Source organism: Canis lupus, chromosome 1 (assembly GCF_048164855.1).
Source record: "Canis lupus baileyi chromosome 1, mCanLup2.hap1, whole genome shotgun sequence".
NCBI classification, from domain to species: Eukaryota; Metazoa; Chordata; class Mammalia; order Carnivora; family Canidae; genus Canis; species Canis lupus.
In genome coordinates, this window is record NC_132838.1 from 62995271 (window position 1) to 63010426 (window position 15156).

Consider the following 15156-nt stretch of genomic DNA (forward strand, 5'->3'; position numbering starts at 1 on the left):
CGCTCCTCCAATTCCTGCCCTACCCGTGTTGGTTAACTCTCAACTGAGATAAGGATGGTACTTACATAGACGTGGCCTCAGGAAATCAAAAGGTCCTACCGTGCAGGTCATTCAAAAATCTTATTAAATCATGTTATGTTGTTTTTCCACATGGATTCTATAATCTGTTGGAGAGAGAGAGAGAGAGAAAAAAAGAGCATTTCTTTACTTTGAACCTCATTAGTGAATCCTAACCATACTCCTCCTTCGGTCCATTTTCCATTTCAGTCTGGCTCTCGGATTCTTAGAAAGGACAATGGATCTTTAAATTCACCCAGTTTGCGTTGGGAAGAGGCCAAAGTTAGTTAGTATCCCATTGATACTCAGTCAGAGTAGCCTTCTAGCTGCACAATCCAGGGAAGGCATTTCCACCCCCACCCCTACCCCCCCTTTTTCTCGTTTGGCATATTCTAGCTTGTGTTTTGCCCTCCCCGTAAATATGAGAGAAAAGAAAAGACACTATTCAGCCTCCTTTGTCTGAAAAGCCTGGCATCTCAATGGTTTTCCTTAAAGGGGGTCCTCATTTGTAACCCACTTTGCCACGAACGGAAATCAATCTGAATGTCCTATTGTGCATCTTTTTCTTCCTGCACAGTCTGGCATCGCCTTTGCCAAGTTCTCGAGCTGAACCTAAAAGACCCTCTCTCATTTCCCCCATGCCCTGCCTCCAGCCCCATTGAATCCTTGCAGAGCTTTCTCAGCAGCAGGATTGTAGAGGGGGATAGGGAGGAGCTCGCCCTACTCTGCTAACCCAGTGGCCTGAGCCAATCACCGAGCGGATTGGAACCTCGCTTGAGCCCCCCCCTTCCCACCCTCCCATCCCCCTTCCCCAGGGCGACAGCCTCCTGAGAAAGGGGGACACGGGGAGGGTGTGTTTGCCATTCAAATCCTTGGCTTTCTGCCTGCTTCGGCTCCAAATAAGAAGGCGGGAGCTGCTGCGGGGTGCAAAGGGGTCTTGGGCATTGCAGTGGCAAGAAGACCCAGAGGTCCCCCCTCCTGTCTCTTGAACGGCCGTCGGGGCTACCGGAGAGGGCAAGGATGGTGGAGGCTTTCTGTGCTACCTGGAAGCTGACTGACAGCCAGAACTTTGATGAGTACATGAAGGCTCTAGGTAGGTAGAGAGAGGGGGGCTGTGCTCCTCTTAACCTGCAGCTTCTGTAGCTCCCACTAGATGGGCAAGTGGCCAGGACACATCCCACTGCCATCATCAAATGCTGGCCTCTGCGCTTCCCACAGGGGGGTTTTCAGGAGGCCTTCCCCTGCCTTCCTGCCTGGGGCTGAATAATGGAGCCACTACTCTGCAGGAGGCCAAGCTTCTCTACCTTTGTGTTTTCTCTCCTCTTATCACTGTGCATCCAGTTAAGCACCCGCAAGTCCTTACAGCTCAGGGGCTGCAGGTTCTGATTCAGGGGCTGAACGTGTCCTACTGACACTGAGGCTCGGCGGGCCTGGATTCCAGGATAGGAAAGCCGAGTCCTGCCCCCCGAGTTATTTTGGAAGTTGCCAGCTAACGGTGTTGCTTTTTCAGGTGTGGGCTTTGCCACCAGGCAGGTGGGAAATGTGACCAAACCAACCGTGATCATCGGCCAGGAGGGGGACAAAGTGGTGATCAGAACTCAGTGCACGTTCAAGAACACAGAGATTAGTTTCCACCTGGGAGAGGAGTTTGATGAAACCACTGCAGATGACAGAAACTGTAAGGTAAGGAGCTGCTCCTTCTCTGGGCTGGGGATGGGGAGCAGGGAGTAAAAGAGAGGTTCCTGACATCTCTCTTTGTTAGACGATGGGATGGGAAGGAGAGAATGTTCTGGGCACGTCAATTCAGGGAGGACGCCAGGATTCATTTTGCATTCTAGTGCGCACATGTTGTGTTCTGAACAGTGGGTACTGGCTGTCGCTCAAATCTCAAATCTCTTTGTCTCTCACTATATATATATATATTTTTCATATCTGTATTTCAGAAAGCTAACAGTGTTCATTTAAAAACAAAGATTGCATTTTGTTTATTAGTCTCTCCGATGGCCTCAGATTGATCAGTTTTGCCTCCTCGTAAAGCTTTGTTTAAAGAGTCGAGTGACTGGTCTGAGAGTACTTGTTCAGGATTCTCATTCCTAATAGATGACGTTTTTGCATTTAGATGCACCTATTTCAATGAAATGTTAAATGAATAGAGTTTATATAACAATGACTCTACAAGCAACAGAGGATATGATACTAATAAGCGTTAATGGGATAATCAGTTGATCGCCATGTATTCAATTATGTAACTCCTTCAAAAACCACTTCACTTGAGTTTCATATCAGAAATCTAACCTGGACCTTTTGCTATGTTCTGCATTTTGTTGTCGGTCTCAGTCTGTTGTTAGCCTGGATGGGGACAAACTTGTTCATGTACAGAAGTGGGATGGCAAAGAAACAAATTTTGTAAGAGAAATTAAGGATGGCAAAATGGTTATGGTAAGTAATGGCAATCCCCCCTCTGTTCCCTCTTGCTGTGCACTCCCTGCTCCCACTTCCCATCTCCTTCTTTAATAACATTAAATCTGCAGCAAGACTCTCTGACCTAGGCTAAAACAGAAGAAATTAAAAATGTCTTAGCTAACTATACTCGGCTCTCTGCTTCTTTAATTATAGAAAAAAAAAAGGAAAATTCTATGCAGCATAGTTTTTAAAAGTTGCCATTGACTAAGCTAAAAGTGTCAAAAGAATTGGTGCAGGATTACTGTGAATGTCTGAACCTCAAATGAAATCTAAATATAAAAATATTCATGGGGAGCTTGGGTGGTTCAGTTGGCTGAGCATCCGACTCCTGGTTTCAGCTCAGGTCATGATCTCAGGGTCCTGAGATTGAGCCTCACGAAGGGCTCTGTGCTTAGCTCCAAGTGTGAATCTCTCCCTCTCCCTCTGCTCCTCTTCCCTCTCATGCTCTCTCTCTTTCTCAAATAAATAAATAAATAAATAAATAAATAAATAACATCTCTAAAAAAAATTCATGGAAATATATAAGAGGGAGTGATACAACTCTAAGAATATCGAGCTTACTGAATATCAGAGAAATTACAGCTGCTGTAATAAATAAGAGATTTTTAAACATTTTATATTTTAGTTCATAAAAGTTCTCTGAGTTCAGTGCAGATAATTTAGGCTATAGCAGAAAAGTGTAGTTTCTCCTTAGGGGAACCATCTTAATGTTACTTCTTTCCAGTCTTTCTTTTGATGCATAAGGTTGCCTTGTAAATATGACTGTTCAATACTGGTAGTCGTGCAAAAACTATATGATATAAAAATTAAACTCCAGGGACGCCTGGGTGGCTCAGCAGTTGAGCGGTTGTGCGGTTGAGCGTCTTCCTTCGACTCAGGGTGTGATCCCAGGGTCCTGGGATGAGTCCCACATCGGGCTCCCCACAGGGAGCCTGCATCTCTCTCTGCCTATGTCTCTGCCTCTCTCTGTGTCTCTCATGAATAAATACATAAAATCTTAAAAAAACAACAACTCTAATGGTGGGGTAGTATCATAAACAGGGGAAAATTTTATGTTTTAATCTAACATCCAGGCACCTTTTTGTAACTGAGTAATGGTATTTTGATGACAGAGAGATAGTCAAATATAGCATTTTGGGGGTTTTTTCGGGAGGGGGGATAGATTTACATATTCCTTCTAGGATAATGGACAAAGGGTTTTTTTGTTTTTGTGATTAAAGGAAATGGATTTTTTTTTCTCTTCTATCTGCTGCAATCAGCATTGTTCTAGATTAAGACACAGGGCTTACATTATTCATGGTTCTTTTCATGGGTTCAAGTGGGATGGGGAACAGAGAGTCAGTTTTCCCTTTGTGTGAACAAATATTTGCCCACTTATTTTTGCACTGATCACCGAAAGAAAGGATTTATTTATCGAAGATTCAATCTGAGGTTCTCCTTTATGCTTTTATCTCCATTCCCCCCCCCCCCCCCCCCGAATACAGGACACTGGTAGCTCAGCTTTGGCATGCATGACTGGTCAGTCAAGGCTGAGTTCAAAAAAGATTAAAGTAATGGATGACAAGGGCACGCTATATTCTTGAAAGTCAAGTCAATACATGAAAATAATGGACACTAAACCCCCCTCCTAGGTTTGGTAAAGAGGATTTATGCAATTCTTCCAGTGAGATTTGACATAAAAGTCCATGTTCCATATTACACCTGCCTAGACACCTAGGTTCACATCAGCTAAAGTTCACACCGGCCAAAGCATTTGTATGACTTTGAAACAAGTCATTCCAAATACCCTTTTCTAAAATGATTTCAATTTTCTAAAAAGTCTTCAAAATGTATCTATTACGAAAACCTACTATAAACTCCATTCACTTTCAAAGCAGATGGCTATTTTGCTCCATCACCTCCTCGATAATTTGAGGCAAAGGAATTCTTTTGACCTGAATCTACTTAATCTCAGTGTTTTGCTTCATTTTACTTTTAGAGACATGAACAATGTGTACATGGCATTCACTCAATAAATTAAAAAAAGTTTCTTTCCTTTTTAAGAACTGAAGAGCTTATGCAGCATTTAGTGTCTGTAAATGACATCATGCTTTTGCATATAAATTATATATGATAATCTTTAGACATTTTAGCTTGTTATTCTTGTGTAAAAAGATTTGATTATTTTTTGCATCTTCCAGACTCTTACTTTTGGTGATGTGGTTGCTGTTCGCCAGTATGAGAAGGCATAGAAAGGCTCCTGATCTGGGGTTGGAAAAGCTCTACGGTTTTTCTGTTTACTCAAGTCTCAGTGTTATCCTATTACAGCATGGGTGATCACTAACTAGAAGGTTATCTTTGATGTGGAGGTGGAAAATGGTGCTTTAAAAACTTGTCTTAAAAACTTTTTACTGCCACTAGCCCAATTTTGATCTGCAAATCGATAATGTTTTATAATTCATATTAAAAATTTTAGGCCACGTTTTAAAAATAAAGAAATGAATACATTTTATAATTTCCCTTGGAATGCAAATCAAATTGGAATAAAAATCTTACACCCATAAGAAATTTTGTCTTTGTTTTTAATATTACTAATCTGGCCGGGAATTATACATTGGGAGGTTTTAGACAGAATAACCTTTCTTATTGTCTAAAGCAAAGGTGGAAAAGTAAGCGCTTTGTTTAAAATACTAATTAAAAAGAAATAAGCAGAAGCCTGAGGAAAAGTGGAAATGCCACAGATTTGGTTGAGACTTGCATAGAGAATTTGTGACAATTAAATTCATTGGTAAGAACCCAAAGGAGCCTTGTAATGGTGGCTTGGGCTGCTATTAGGAACATGTAGGCTGATAAAGCAAAATAATATACATGAAAATGTCTTATTAAAAGGTAAATATAGTCAAAACTTTACATAATCAAAATGTCATATAATTCAAGTTTCGTATTGAAAGGTAAATAGGAAAAGAAAGTCAATTTTATCCTGGATTATAAGATGTGTCTCCAGACAAGTACGTTGAACTGAACTATCAGTGAAGTCAGTGAGAGTGCTAAAATGGAGTGTGCATAAAAGGAACTAAGGCATTCAAATTCCTTTTTTTGGGTGTGTGTGTGGGGGGGCATTCTTGGAACTGAGTTGACCAAGAGAAGATAAATATCTATTTGTAGCCTATTAGTGTTTGCCTTTGTAAGTAGACACAAACAACTGTTACTCTGTATTTCATTGTTTATAAAATGCTTTTTATCCATTTTCCCAAACCAACAATATGAAGGCAGATAGTAGTATTTTTATTTTGCTGAAGGGGAAATTGAATATTGGGTTTACATGTCCACATTCTCATAATTAGTAACAATACTGTAAACTTTGTGATTTTTCCTCTTCATTTATTCTTAAAAATTGACATTTCAGCTTAAATATTGCTTGGGTGGGGGGTGGGGGGCAAGATCTTAGTTTCCCTGACCACTCCTTAGGAAATCTTTTTCTTCTGGGAAGGATAATAGGGTAAATATTTTTCAGGAAAAAAATATGCCATATTCATTTTGATTAGCCAGGTGATTTCAGTAAATTTCTATAAATTCATTGAAGGCCCAATTAACTTACAGAAAGAAGCATGAGGAAACTTACTTTCACTTACAAAATTCACCATCATGATACTATTATCCGACTATTGGATTACTTTAGTTACTATAATGAAAAGTAGGAAAAACTAAAGTACAGCTATGGGATTTAACATATGAATACAATTATTACTGAATGCCAACAAAGATTTTCTAAGATGACCATCCCTAAAAGTACAGTCAACACCCCCCTACACTTTTTTTTCAGTAGGATCCACACCCTGAGTGGAGCCCAATGTAAGGCTTGAACTCATAACCCTGAGATCAAGAGCCAATGTTTTTTTTTTTTAATTTTTTTAAGATTTTATTTATTTATTCATGAGACACACACACACACACACACACACACACAGAGACAGGCTCCACGCAGGGGGCCCGATGTGGGACTGGATCCCGGGTCTCCAGCATCAGGCCCTGAGCCCAAGACAGGCGCCAAACCGCTGAGCCACCCAGGCATCCCCAAGAGCCAATGTTAAACCAACTGAGCCACCCAGGCACCCCATGCTTTCGTCTTTAAAAGCATGAAACACAACATTGAGAGAGTTTGCTCTGAATTGCTCAGACAGCTTCGGTCTTTGCTTCTGTTGAAAGACTGATTTCTCTTGGTGATTCCAGCCTATGCTCCAGTAGAAACGCAGACTCTGGCCTCTCTGTCCTTAAAGATACAAGGCCAAGGATGGGGATTCAGTAGCTTTGGCTCATTATAATTAGGCATCCTGTGGGCATTTATTTGCATAACAACTGTCTCATGGAGTGAAGAACGGGGCGGGTTTTGGGTGGCCTCAATGAGAAACAAAATTCCAATTACAAAGATCAAGAGCTGCAATGGTGGACCAAATGCATTTTTCTGGGAAGGCAATTAACGAATATCGTTGCTTCCTAAATGTTTACAGGGTAGTTGCCAGTCATTTTTCTTCAAGCAGTATTCTGGCTCACGTAGTAATCAGCCAATGTCCTAAGTTTTCTGGGTTGCCCTTTTTGTTTTTAATATAGTTCATAGAACAGGGAAAATTACCGAGCCTACAGGCAATTTGACCAACAGGCCCTGGAAAAACGTTTGTGAAATCCCAGGGCCTACAAACTTGAGTAAAGGCTGTCTTGTGAAATCCACAGTTGGATGATGAGTAAACCGTGGCCCCCCCACTGTCACATGTGCTTTCCCTCACAACAAATGACTCCTCCACCTGGGACATGGGGGCCTAGAAGCTCATGTCCAAGCTTAAGGGGAAAACCCAAAATGTTGGGGCTCTGTAGCTTTGCACTTCTAATGGAGGAGGTACAAAGGAAAACAAAAGAAAACAGGGAGTAGAAGGGAGAATGATGTTTCTACCCTTTGTCTTTTATAGGATTTCAAGCACTGCTTAGGATTCAACACGTGCGTGTGGTATTTTATTCCTAGGTTCTGAACTGCTTCACAATCAATTCACTTCCAGTAAAACTTATTGAAATAGGTGGGGGGGGGGGCGGGGGGCGTGGACCGAAAATTGCTATTTTTACACATTAAAAAAATCCTTTTCCCATCTTTGAAAACGTTTGGGCTAGAAACACACAAGTCATCGTGCTGTCCTTAAAGTCATTCTCTCTCATCTGTTGACCATTTTTTCCCCCTGTCCCTTCTCCTCCATACCTTTGAGGTGGCTGGCCTGAGAAATTCCAAAGACCATCCTGCCACCCCTGGGAAGCATTTTGCTTCTTGAAGGGCTCTCTGAGTGACCCTAAAACTGAGGCAGGCCCTAACTAGGCTGGCAGCACATGAAACAAAACGGAAGCACCTTGATTCCCATTCATTGCAAAGCCCCTTTCATGTGGCCCATTAATTAAACCACACGGGATATAATATAAGGTTTCCTGGGCTGGGAAACAAATACATTTTATAGCATCTTTTATGAGGCCAGTCATTCCGCAGGGTATTTTCCTCTCCGGAGGAATTCCATGTCCTGCAAATTGAAGCTGTGTGCTGGTGACCTTCAGGAGGCCAGCATCCTCATCAATGGCCAAAGAAGGAACCAAGAACCCGAGGCGGGCTGGGGGATCTCGGCCCCACTGTCGGGCCAAGTACCTTTAAAGATTCCTTAGAAGAGGAAGATCAAGAGGCTCTATTTCTGCTTCTCCGGCATCTCGGGGCCCAGACGCTGTCAACGAGCAACCAAGCAAAAGCCCTGGAACCTGGAGTCCCTGAGCCGAGCTCTCCAACGTCAGCATCACTGCAGCGTCACCTGGAGGGCTTTTTAAGAAAACACACCTGCTGGGCTCTTATCCCCCCCACCCCGCACCCCGAGTTTTCGACGGACTTGGCCCGGGGTGGGGCCCGGGAACCGTCACTCACTGCGATTCCCGGGGGCGCGGTCGCGGGACCTGCGGCCGGGGGAGGGCCCCCCGCTGGGGTTTGCCCGACGCATAAGAGGCCGGTGGTGGCCGCGGCGACCGAAAGTCCAGGAGCCCCGCGGCCCGGGGAGAGCGCACCTGCCGCCCCCGCCCCCGCCCCCGCCTCCCCGCCGCGGCGCTCCGGATGGCGCTGCTCCGCGCGCTCGTCTGCTGCCTGGTGGCCGCCGGGCTAGGCCGGCCCGGGCTCGGGATGCCGCTGGCGCCCGCCGGAGGCCCGAGCCCCGCCCCGACGGCCGGTGAGTCCCGGGGGCCGCGGGGGGAGCCGTGCGCGCCCCGGGAGGACGCAGCCCCAGGCCGCGGCGCGGGGAGGAGCGGCGCCCAGGGAGACCGGGGGAGCCGAGGGGACCGGGGAGACCGGAGGGACCGGGGGGACCGGGGAGACCAGGGACACGGGGAGGAGCGGGGGGACCGGGGAGACAGGGGGGCGCGGGGAGACCGGGAGACCGGGGGGACCGGTGGGCGCGGGCGACCGGGGAGCACGGGGAGACCCGGGGGCGCGGGGAGAGCGGGGGGCGCGGGCTGCCGGGGACCGGGGCGCGGGGAGACCGGGGGGCTCGGGGGACGGGGGAGCACGGGGGCACGGGGCGCGGGTGCAAGAGTGCGGAGGGATCGAGGGGCGCAGGGGGCGTGGGGATGCGGGGGGGCACGGGGGACCCGGGACGCGGGGGTCCGGGGGGACGGAGGGAGGTACCCCCGCCGGCGGGGGCGCGGGGGGGCACGGGGTCCGGGGCTTGGGTGTGCGGGGTCACGGGGCGTCGGGAGGGCGCAGGGGCCCGGGGGCGCGGGGCGTCGGGAGGGCGCAGGGGCCCGGGGGCGCGGGGCGCCGGGTGCGGGGGGACCGGAGGGACCAGGGGCCGGGGGGATGGGGAGGTGCCCCGCGGGCGGGGGCGCGGCCGGGGCGCTGCCGGGCCCGCGCTCTCCGCGCGTCTGTCTCCGGGGAAACCCGAGCGGGCGGCGGGGCGCTGCGCCCTCGCGGAGCCTGGGGAACCCGGGAGGTTCCTGGTCCCCACGGGGATGCACAGCTCAGCGGGACCGGGGTGACCTCTGCCCCCGTTACCTGGATGCCCCTGGGTTCCCCGGGAGTGGGACCAACTTTATTCTTTTATTATTATTTCTGTTAATTTTAAGATTTTATTTATTCATTCATGAGAGACACAGAGAGAGGCAGACACATAGGCAGAGGGAGAAGCAGGCTCCCTGCGGGGGGCCCGATGGGGACTCGATCCCGGGACCCGGGTCACTTCCCGGCCCCGCTGCGCCACCGCGGCTCCCAGCTTGATTCATTCTTGACCCTCGAATGCAGTACCTGTTGCAGCAGCGGCTGCCAAGCTGGGATGGGCCCAGCGCACGGGCATCACCTGAAGTGGTTAGGAGTGCGGGTTTCCAGGCCACCCCACACACCTATGGAATAGGAAACTCTGAGAATTGGGGTCCCACAACCTGCCTCACGAATTTCCCATTGTAGGATGCCTTTTGAGCCTTCGGTTTCAAAGATGAAGGTACCCCCACCTCCCTGAGTCCCTGGGAAAAGAATTGCTTTGTTAATTAGCGGGGCTAGGGGGGTGGGGGAGGGTTTTGATAGGTGGAGGTCTGTTTTGTGGTTAGGGCATAGCTGTCCCCAAAACACCGGCGCTTGGTGCCTAGACCCTCTCCTCTCCGTCGCTCTCGCTCTCTCACCCGCCTTTGGAAATGCTCTGAGAAAAGAACCTCCTCTTTGTCTGAGAGCCAAGTTCTCATGACTCAGCTGTCAGGCAGTTGAAAGCAAGAACTGTGAATCTGGTTTCCCAACTGTCAGTCATAACAAGAAGTTGTCCCCAAATACGTGTGTATGCTGCTTTCTGCTTTTAGTAAAGCTAGTGGTGTTTTTAGGATTTTGAGATAAAATGTCCCAGGGTGCCTGGGACCACCCAATGGCAAATTTGCTGTTTGGTTTTAAGGCTCTGATGGCAGAAGGCCTCGATGACAACTTTCTGGTGTCTAGGAGATCTTCACTTACAGTTCCCTGTTTTGATAGGGAGGCAGAGTCGCTTAGGGAGGGGGCAGGGGTGGGGTGACCCGGGTTTGAAGACCTGCCTAAGTGTTGATTCAGCACTTTCATTGGATATATTATTTTATTTGTTTTCCACTCAATGTGACGTTCCCTCTCCTCCTGACTCCATCCTAAATTGCTTCCTTTACAACACCCACCACGAATGGCCTCTGCTTCTTGGGGTATGTGTTTGTGTGTGTATGTGTGTGTGTGTGTGTGTGTAAATTCCCCGCCCTGTCAAGTCCCAGGGCTCAGAGGACAACTCAGAGAGACCTTACCTGGGTGTCTGTCTCCAACTCTTCAGAATTAGTACAGCAGGGCCTGCACAAGTATTTGGTAGGAACTGACATTATAAGCAAGCAAACAAAAATACCTGTTGGAAACAATAGCCATGTGTCCAAACATCTAAATTATGGTTTATTAGGTTCTTTAGGATAAATTATAATGTCTTTAGATAAATTATAAGTTTTAGGGGGATAATGTTGAGCATTTATCTAGATATGTTGACAGCTGCATATGCACATACATTTGCGGAAATCTTGTTTAAGATTATCTGCAGAACAAGACAGAAATCATTGTGTAGTAAAAAGAGCTTTGGACTGAGAACCAGGGAATCTATAGCAGAGTGTGGGCCACAGGCCAGGTCTTTGGCCTTAGACACACACACACACACACACACACACACACGCATGCACAGCACTTTATATATAATTTCACTAGAGGTGGGAGGTGAGGCCTCCAGAGGTTCATTATTCATAAATCCCAGGTTAAGAACCTGTCAGAGCTCCTTTTGGTTTCTATTTAAAGACTTCCTTCAGTGCATCTAAATAATTACCCCTCACTTATCTGTATCTGGCAATGCAATATAGTGGAAAGAACGCTAGACTGGAAGTCTGGACAGACTGGTTCTAGTTCAGCTTTCATTGCGGAGTCACCAAGTGACCTTGAGGAAACCCTGAAATCCTCCTGTGCCTAATAGAAAAATGTTTATTGAGGACCCACTCTAGGTCAGAAATATTCTAAGATGCTCAGGATATATAAATCTAGGTACTAGAGGTGTGTTCTTGATATGTTCCTAGCTTGGGTTTCTACAATTTTAATATATTTATTCTCTCACACTCCTTAGTTGTCACAGTACCTCATGTAGGTGTTGTCATCTATTTTACATGAGGCAAGTGAGACGGAAGGACGCTTAAGGGTGAACACACACACAGAGGCAAGCGGTGCAGGGTTAAGAGCAGCGTGGAGTCTGGGATTGTATCTCCTGAATCCCTATCTTGACTCTCTTGTGATTAGTACATGTGACTTGGACTTAATCTCTGTATGCTGCAATTCCTTGCCCGAAAAATGAAAACCATGATGAGTTAATGCAGGTAAAGCATGAAAAAAAGAAAAAAACAGTACTAAGCTAACAGTAAGTACTTGATACATTTTAACTGTTGCTTGGAAATGAAGAGGTTCAATCTCAATTTCAAGCTTGGGGTCAAAATAACTGTATAACTAGCATCGAGTTTACTAAATGCCTGGTATCTTTTAAGAGCTTTTCTTCTACTAAGTCACTTAACCCTCATACAAAACGCAGTCATAATCTTCCCATTTTGCAGATGAAACAAGACAAGATCACACAGATTAGTAAGCGGAGCTTGGGTTGATTGATTGATTGATTTAAAATCAGATTGAGAGGTGGGGAGGGGCAGAGAGAGAGAGTCCTAAGCAGACTTGGCCCTGAGGGTGGGGCCCTACATGGGCTGGATCCCATGATCCTGAGATCACGACCTGAGCTGAGACCAACCCACTGCACCACTGAGGCGCCCCTGCATTTAAAGTCGTGATCAGGGATCCCTGGGTGGCGCAGCGGTTTAGTGCCTGCCTTTGGCCCAGGGCGCGATCCTGGAGTCCCGGGATCGAGTCCCACATCGGGCTCTCGGTGCATGGAGCCTGCTTCTCCCTCTGCCTGTGTCTCTGCCTCTCTCTCTCTGTGACTATCGTAAATAAATAAAAATTAAAAAAAAAAATAAAAATAAAGTCGTGATCATCTCACTCGAGTCCCCACTCTTAACCGCAACACTGTACTGTTCTGTGTGCAGTTTATTATAATTTAACATTCTACAAGTGGTTAGAAATGCATGTTTACATAAAAGAAGATGTACTATATATTTTTATGCCAAGAAGGACAGCCTCCAGGTTGATTCCGAGCTATTTGCCGATCCTGCTCTGTGCGTTGGCTAACGTATGTCCAAGCTAAAAATACAAGTTGGAATATTCTCTGCACTAAAGAATAAAATAAATCTGGGCAGCCCGAGTGGCTCAGCGGTTTAGCACCACCTTCAGCCCAGGGCGTGATCCTGGAGCCCTGGGATCGAGTCCCACATGGGGCTCCCTGCAGGGAGCCTGCTTCTCCCTCTGCCTGTGTCTCTGCTTCTCTCTGTGTGTGTCTCTCATGAATAAATTAATAAAATCTTTTTTAAAAAAAGTAAAATAAATCCCTCTTGGCAAATGTTTTCAAATGGGGATGGAATACCAGGTAATTGATTGTAAAGACTAGTTTAGGTCTATTTGCTTCTGGATCTTTTGTCTTCCACTTCTTGGCTATGAAGTTCAATATGTTATAAACTTATAACAATGTTATGGAGAAAAAAACAGCCCAAATGTAACTTCCCTTTTGTACCTTAACAAATGAACAGTTTTCAGTGTTCTGCTGTATTATCCAGCTTTGGGTTCTCTTCAGGTGTTTGCTCACATACACACTCAGCTTTTATCAGCTTTGTCCAGAGAGATAAAAGTTCGCATTCTTCTTGTCTGCTCCACGGTCCTAGGGTAGCACCTGCTGCTATGTCACTTCTGACGTGTTTCTGATAAAAGTTAGTCATGATCAGAGTGAGCTCAAAATTCAAAGTGTGAAAAAGCCTCACTATGAAACTAATTTATTAGTTGTATATGAGAAGTGGTAAGACAGTCCACGTAAATTCGCTGTAAGCAAACTGGAGGACTTTTCAAAATGGGGTTCAGATTTTGACCCTGCCATTTATTAGCTGTGTCTTCCTGAGCAAATTTCTTAATCGACCCAGCATTCACCTCGAAAATATGAACAAAGATTCTTACTTCAAGTGAGTAGTTTTGAGAATGAACTGAACATAGTATATTTAGTTTCCTTATTATAACACCTGGCACAAATGCTTAATGAAGAGAGGTACTACTATGAGTATTAGTACTGGTATTTCCTTCAATTAGAGAATCCTGTCCAGGCTATGACATGGGCTCTGGGTTTCTACCCATGGTTTCATCCTCTTTAGCAAATGCTTTCCTTCCTATTATTAACATTTGATACAAGTGTGCACTAGATGTTCCTATATTTAGTACCTTTTAAGAGCTTCTGGAAATCCTTCTGTTGGCTTAAAGCTAGTAGTTAAAGATTTATATATATATATTTTCCACTAATGTTAACAGGCGAGGGTTTTCAAGTCAAGAGGAGTGAGATTTAGCCCCTGGTCACTGTGGAACCCTCACAGACCACATCGTGTTTCCACAGGAAGAACATAAATAAATTCTGAAACCCTAAATTCTTCAAGGAAGGAACTATGCTATTAAGACACAATATAATTTTATCAGTGATCTCCCAGAAGGATATCTCCCCATATTTCATGACGCAACTGAGTGTTTGTTGCGTAGTCTTTGTTAGGTAGTCGTGCCATCCCTAAGCTCATCAGTTCTGATACGTGTAAGTAACACATTTTAGTAAATTCTTCCTACTATCTTCAGAATCCTCACCTTCTGACAGGGAGGCATTGTATTTCCCTTCAGGGCAAATTGAAATTTCAGTTACTAAGGCTTTCCTCCATCACAGGGAGGACTATCTCTAGTCTGACTGTAAATACTTGTATGGACATTCCTAAAGGAGAGTAGATTTAACACCATTTCTTTACTTTTTTTTCTAATAATAATTTATTTTTTATTGGTGTTCAATTTGCCAACATACAGAATAACACCCAGTGCTCATCCCGACAAGTGCCCCCCTCAGTGCCCGTCACCCATTCACCCCCACCCCCCGCCCTCCTCCCCTTCCACCACCCCTAGTTCGTTTCCCAGAGTTAGGAGTCTTTAAACACCATTTCTTTTCTATTCCAACAGGACAGTTTTGGCATGTGACTGACCTGCACTTAGACCCTACTTACCACATCACAGATGACCACACAAAAGTGTGCGCGTCATCTAAAGGCGCAAATGCCTCCAATCCCGGCCCTTTTGGAGATGTTCTGTGTGATTCTCCATATGACCTTATTTTGTCAGCATTTGATTTTATTAAAAATTCGGGACAAGAAGCATCTTTCATGATATGGACAGGGTAAGTGATTATATATACACTCTTAGTTTCTCAATGCTTATCTCCGGTGTCCTCAGCTTCATTAGAATGCTGAATTCCTATGAAGATTAATTAGGTTTTAAGTTAAGAATTATTGGGGTTTTAGAAATGCTATGTCAAATTAATCACTAGATTACTAGAGATAAGGAAGAGGTCTCAGAATTTTTATTTTATTTTATTTTTCTAATACAGACTCTAGGAAAATGTTGATGTTAGCTAAGAGGTGACTCTACGCCTAGGTCAGTGTTTTGAGGTGTTTATTAATGTG

General features: G+C 45.5%; 2 protein-coding genes and 1 long non-coding RNA gene across 4 annotated transcripts in view; 2 read left to right on the forward strand and 1 right to left on the reverse strand.

The window, feature by feature from the left end:
• LOC140636843 (uncharacterized) lies at positions 1-8733 on the reverse strand. 2 transcript variants are annotated; one of them, XR_012034075.1, is made up of 3 exons: positions 8441-8733; positions 8174-8338; positions 1-164 (listed from the first exon to the last, which is right to left on the reverse strand). It is a non-coding gene; the product is annotated as an uncharacterized lncRNA (long non-coding RNA). The 2 variants fall into 2 exon arrangements; XR_012034076.1 differs by lacking the exon at positions 1-164 and adding an exon at positions 5912-6769 and having other exon boundaries at positions 8441-8732.
• Positions 910-5067, forward strand: FABP7 (fatty acid binding protein 7). The gene is made up of 4 exons (XM_072832350.1): positions 910-1150; positions 1568-1740; positions 2395-2496; positions 4701-5067. The coding sequence occupies exons 1-4, from the start codon at positions 1078-1080 to the stop codon at positions 4749-4751; spliced, it is 399 nt and encodes a 132-aa protein (XP_072688451.1). The 5' UTR covers positions 910-1077; the 3' UTR covers positions 4752-5067.
• Positions 8584-15156, forward strand: part of SMPDL3A (sphingomyelin phosphodiesterase acid like 3A) — a 17972-nt gene continuing 11399 nt past the window's right edge. The window contains exons 1-2 of the mRNA XM_072832329.1: positions 8584-8735; positions 14657-14870. Of these exons, the coding sequence (XP_072688430.1) occupies positions 8624-8735; positions 14657-14870 (326 nt within the window). The 5' untranslated portion in view covers positions 8584-8623. The remainder of the gene's footprint in view (positions 8736-14656; positions 14871-15156) is intronic.